General features: G+C 51.4%; 1 protein-coding gene across 1 annotated transcript in view; it reads left to right on the top strand.

Annotated features, from left to right (window-relative positions):
* The window catches only part of TUBGCP6 (tubulin, gamma complex associated protein 6), a 44,758-nt gene that overhangs the window by 26,625 nt on the left and 13,253 nt on the right, over window positions 1-4,880 (top strand). The window contains exon 3 of the mRNA XM_011985604.1: window positions 2,280-2,490. Coding sequence (XP_011840994.1) covers window positions 2,280-2,490 — 211 coding nt within the window. The remainder of the gene's footprint in view (window positions 1-2,279; window positions 2,491-4,880) is intronic.

Consider the following 4,880-nt stretch of genomic DNA (forward strand, 5'->3'; position numbering starts at 1 on the left):
CCATAATTAGGCAACTCCTTTCATCCTAAACAAACTAAGGCCCCCAAACTCTCCCTCATAAATCAATCTATCTTTCTTTCTTTTCTTTCTTTCTTTCTCTCTCTCTTTCTTTCTTTCTTTCTTTCTTTCTCTCTCTCTTTCTCTCTCTCTCTCCCTCCCTCCTTCCTTTCTCCCTCTCCCCTTCCTTTCTCCCTCTCCCTCTTTCTTTTTCTTTTTTTTTTTGAGACGGAGTCTCGCTCTGTTTCCCAGGCTGGAGTGCAGTGGTGTGATCTTGGCTCACTAATTTTTTTGTATTTTTAGTAGAGATGGGGTTTCACCATGTTAGCTAGGATGGTCTCAATCTCCTGACCTCGTGATCTGCCCGCCTTGGCCTCCCAAAGTGCTGGAATTGCAGGCATGCGCCACAACGCCTGGCTAATTTTGTATTTTTAGTAGAGATGGGGTTTCTCCATGTTGGTCACGCTGGTCTCAAACTCCATCTCAAAAAAAAAAAGAGAAAATTTGTGAGTTTTTTTCCTGTATCCATCTCTTAGTTTTTTTGAGGTGGGGTAGTAAAATTTATATAATGTTTTTACCGTCTTAACCAGTTGTACCGCTTTGTAATGCTGTGTGTATTTTCACTGCTGCACAGCAAATCTGCAGGAAACTCTGAATCCATTAAACAGCTTCCCATTCACTCCACTTTTTTTTTTTTTTTCCGAGACGGAGTCTTGCTCTGTTGCCCAGGCTGGAGTGCAGTGACGCGATCTCGGCTCGCTGCAACCTCCACCTCCTGGGTTCAAGCCATTCTCCTGCCTTAGCCTCCCGAGTAGCTGGGATTACAGGCGCCTGCCACCATGCCTGGCTAGTATTTGTGTTTTTAATAGAGTCAGGGTTTCACCATGTGGGCCAGGCTGGTCTTGAACTCCTGACCTCGTGATCTGCCTTTCTTGGCCTCCCAAAGTGTTGAGATTACAGGTGTGAGCCACCGCGCCCGGCCTCCACTTTCTGTCTCTAGGATTTTGTTCACTGTAGGGACCTCATGTAAGAGGAGTCACACAGTGTTTTGTGATGGCTCAGTGCACTCCACGCGGCATCCTCGAGCGCTGTCCCCGTGGAGACTGTTTTGTGATGGCTCAGTGCACTCCATGTGGCGTCTTTGAGTGCCGTCCTTTCTGGAGCATGTGTCTGAGCTGCCTTCCTTTATAAGGCTGAATGATGGGCGGGGGTCTGCATGGGCCACCTGTATTTATCCTCTTCTGCTGGGTGCTCAGGCTCCTCTACCCCTGGCTATTGTGGATGATGTTGCTGTGGATGGGGGTGTGGGTGCTGCTGTAGACAGGCATGTGGATGCTTCCATGGACCTGGGCATGGATGCTGCCGTGGACAAGGATGTGGATGCTGCTGTCGTGAACGGGTGTGGATGCTGCCGTGGACAGGAGTGTGGATGATGCTGCCATGGACGGGACTGTGGATGATGCTGCAGTGGATAAGGGTGTGGATGATGTTGCCATGGACAGGGGTGTGGATACTGCCATGGACAGGGATGTGGGTGCTGCTGCCGTGGACAGAGGTGTGGATGATGCTGCCATGGACGGGACTGTGGATGATGCCGTGGATGGGGGTGTGGATGATGCTGCAGTGGATAAGGGTGTGGATGATGTTGCCGTGGACGGGTGTGGATACTGCCCTGGACAGGTGTGACTGATGCTGCTGTGGACAGGGGTGTGGATGATGCCACAGACCTGGGTGTGGATAATGCTGTCGTGAACAGGTGTGGATGGTGCTGTGGACGGGGTTGTGGATAGGGGTGTGGATGATGCTGCCATGGATAGGGGCGTGGATGATGCTGCCGTGGACTTGAGTGTGGATGATGCTGCCATGAACAGGGTTGTGGATGCTGCTGTGTACATGGGTGTACAAACCTTGTTTTGTTTCTAACAGAAGAATACTTTATGAGTGAGTCACCACCCTAAGGGCCACTGGCGTGGCCTGGGGTGCTCTTCCAGGGCTGGGCCTGTCGGATACCCCCGGCCGTGCCCAGGACCCCAGGCAGGTGCCCTGGACACATTTCCACATGAGTTGTCCTGATAGAATTGATTGTGCTGGTGTTCACAGCAGTATCATCCACAAAAGGCTGGGTGGTGAGTTGGCATTTGTACATGGCTGCATTTCTTAGAGTTTATTGTTTTGAATCACTTCCGTTCTTCTGTTCGTGCCCATTCCCGAGAGAAAATATGCGGGTGCTGAGGTGCAGGTCATCACGTCTGCTCATGGCCTCTCTTCTGCCCCCCTTGCAGCCCCCCTGGCCACAGAGAGGAGCCTTACTTGACAGAGGCGGGAAGGGACGCTTTCGACAAGTTCTGCAGGCTCCGCCAAGGGGAGCTTCAACTGCTTGCTGGGGGCGTCCTACAGGCCCCACAGCCCGTGCTGGTGAAGGAGTGTGAGCTGGTGAAAGATGTGCTGAACGTCTTGATTGGGGTCGTGTCTGCCACGTTTTCCCTCTGCCAGGTGAGAGCTGCTCACTCCCGGCCACAGCGGCGTGGGGCTGGCCCCCTCTCTACCAGGCACTGCCCAGCCCTTTACAGGGCAGAACAAGCCCTAGTGCAGGGAGTGGGGAGTGGCAGGGAAGGCCATCTTCGAGGGCCACCAGTGATGATAGCCAGCGTCATCCCATTTTGGTTCTAAAAAGTGTTAACATTCTTTTAAAAAACTGCAGAGAAATAACATGTTTATTACTGTCGGCGAAGCGATAGGAAATGTCCCTTCCCCCATTTCCATTTCCGTCTTGGAGAAGTGCCAGGCGCCTTCCGAGCCTTCCCATCGCTCGGAAGGAGCACCTGCCTGCCGAGAGCGTCCCAAGATTGGGGTCTGCGCTGCTCTTCTCACTGGACCGTGGTGTCATCCGGGATGGGTCCGGGACTTGCTGGTTCTGGCACCAGCTGCAGTTTAGCCAGCCCTCTTGCTGGGCACTGAAGCCGTAAATGGATTTATTCAGAAATAGGAAGTTTTGTTCTGCAGCTTTTTCCTTCTTTGGTCTTAAATGTTCTGGCCGGGCGCGGTGGCTCACGCCTGTAATCCCAGCACTTTGGGAGCCCGAGGTGGGCGGATCACGAGGTCAGGAGATCGAGACCATCCTGGCTAACACGGTGAAACCCTGTCTCTACTAAAAATACAAAAAATTAGCCGGGTGTGGTGGCGGGCGCCTGTGGTCCCAGCTACTTGGAGGCTGAGGCAGGAGAATGGCGTGAACCTGGGACGCAGAGCTTGCAGTGAGCCGAGATCGCACCACTGCACTCGAGTGAACCTCCATCTCAAAAAAAAAAAAAAAGTTCCTTTATGGTGGCCATTCTTAGACTTCAGAATGGACTAGAAGCACAGCCAGTGACTGCCCCAGAAAAGTGCTCACCAGCAAGCTCCAGCTGCTGCCGGCGCTGACGGCGCCTGTTCTCAACACCATTCTCGCGGCTCATCTTGTCTGTTGTGGGGATAGCCTTATTGTGTGGCACCAACCCTGACTCTTTCTCTTGTTTTTTGAGACAGGGTCTCACTCTTTCGCCCATGCTGGAGTGCAGTGGCACCGTCACAGCTCACAGTAGCCTCGACCTCCTAGGCTGCATCTCAATCCTCCCACCTTAGCCTCCTGTGTAGCTGGGACTACAGGCATGTGCCACCACACTCAGCTCATTTTTTCTTTTCTTTTTTTTTTTTGAGACAGAGTCTTGCTCTGCTGCCCAGTCTGGAGTGTAATGGCACGGTCTCCGCTCACTGCAAACTCCACCTCCCAGGTTCAAGCAATTCTCCTGCCTCAGCCTCCCGAGTAGCTGGAATTACAGGTGTACACCACCATGGCCGGCTAATTTTTGTATTTTTAGTAGAGACGGGGTTTCACCATGTTGCCCAGGCTGGTCTCGGACTCCTGACCTCAAGTGATCTGCCCACCTCAGCCTCCCAAAGTGCTAGGATTATAGGCGTGAACCACCACACCAGGCCCAGCCAGCTCATTTTTAAAATGTTTATAGAGATGGGGTCTTGCCGTGTTGCCCAGGCTGGTCTTGAACTCCTGGGCTCAAGTGATCTGCCTGCCTCAACCTCCCAAAGTCCTGGGATTACAGGTGTGAGCCACCATGCCCGGCCCCTATTTTTCATTTCTGATTTTAGTAATTTGATTTTTTTCTCTTTCATAGTCATCTTTTTTAAAAAATTTTTTTTAATTTTTTAATTTTTTTTGAGACGGAGTCTTGCTCTGTCACCCAGGCTGGAGTGCAGTGGCACTATCTCGGCTCACTGCAGGCTCTGCCTCCCGGACCCGCCACCACGCCCGGCTAATTTTTTGTATTTTTGGTAGAGACGGGGTTTCATCGTGTTAGCCAGGATGGTCTTGATCTCCTGACCTCGTGATCCGCCTGCCTTGGCCTCCCAAAGTGCTGGGATTACAGGCTTGAGCCACCGCGCCCAGCCCATAGTCATCTTTTTTCTTAATTATTCTAGCTAAGACTTGCCAATTTTGTTGATCTTTTCAAAGAGCCAACTTTTTGTTTGGTTCTATTGTTTTTCTATTTTGTATTTTTTTTTTCTTTTTGAGACACAGTCTCACTCTGTCTCCCAGGCTGGAGTACAGTGATGTGATCTCGGCTCACTGCAGCCTGCACCCCCTGGATTCAAGCGATTCTCCTGCCTCAGCCTTTCAAGTAGCTTAGACTACAGGTGTGGACCACCACGCCTGGCTAATTTTTGTATTTTTAGTAGAGATGGGGTTTCACCGTGTTGACTAGGCTGGTCTCAAACTCCTGACCTCAAGTGATTCACCCACCTCGGCCTTCCAAAGTGCTGGGATTACAGGTTTGAGCCACCGCGCTTGGCCTACTCTGTATTTATTTCTGCTCTAATTATCATTTGTT

This window comes from Mandrillus leucophaeus, unplaced genomic scaffold, assembly GCF_000951045.1.
Source record: "Mandrillus leucophaeus isolate KB7577 unplaced genomic scaffold, Mleu.le_1.0 Scaffold288, whole genome shotgun sequence".
In the NCBI taxonomy this organism is placed as follows: domain Eukaryota; kingdom Metazoa; phylum Chordata; class Mammalia; order Primates; family Cercopithecidae; genus Mandrillus; species Mandrillus leucophaeus.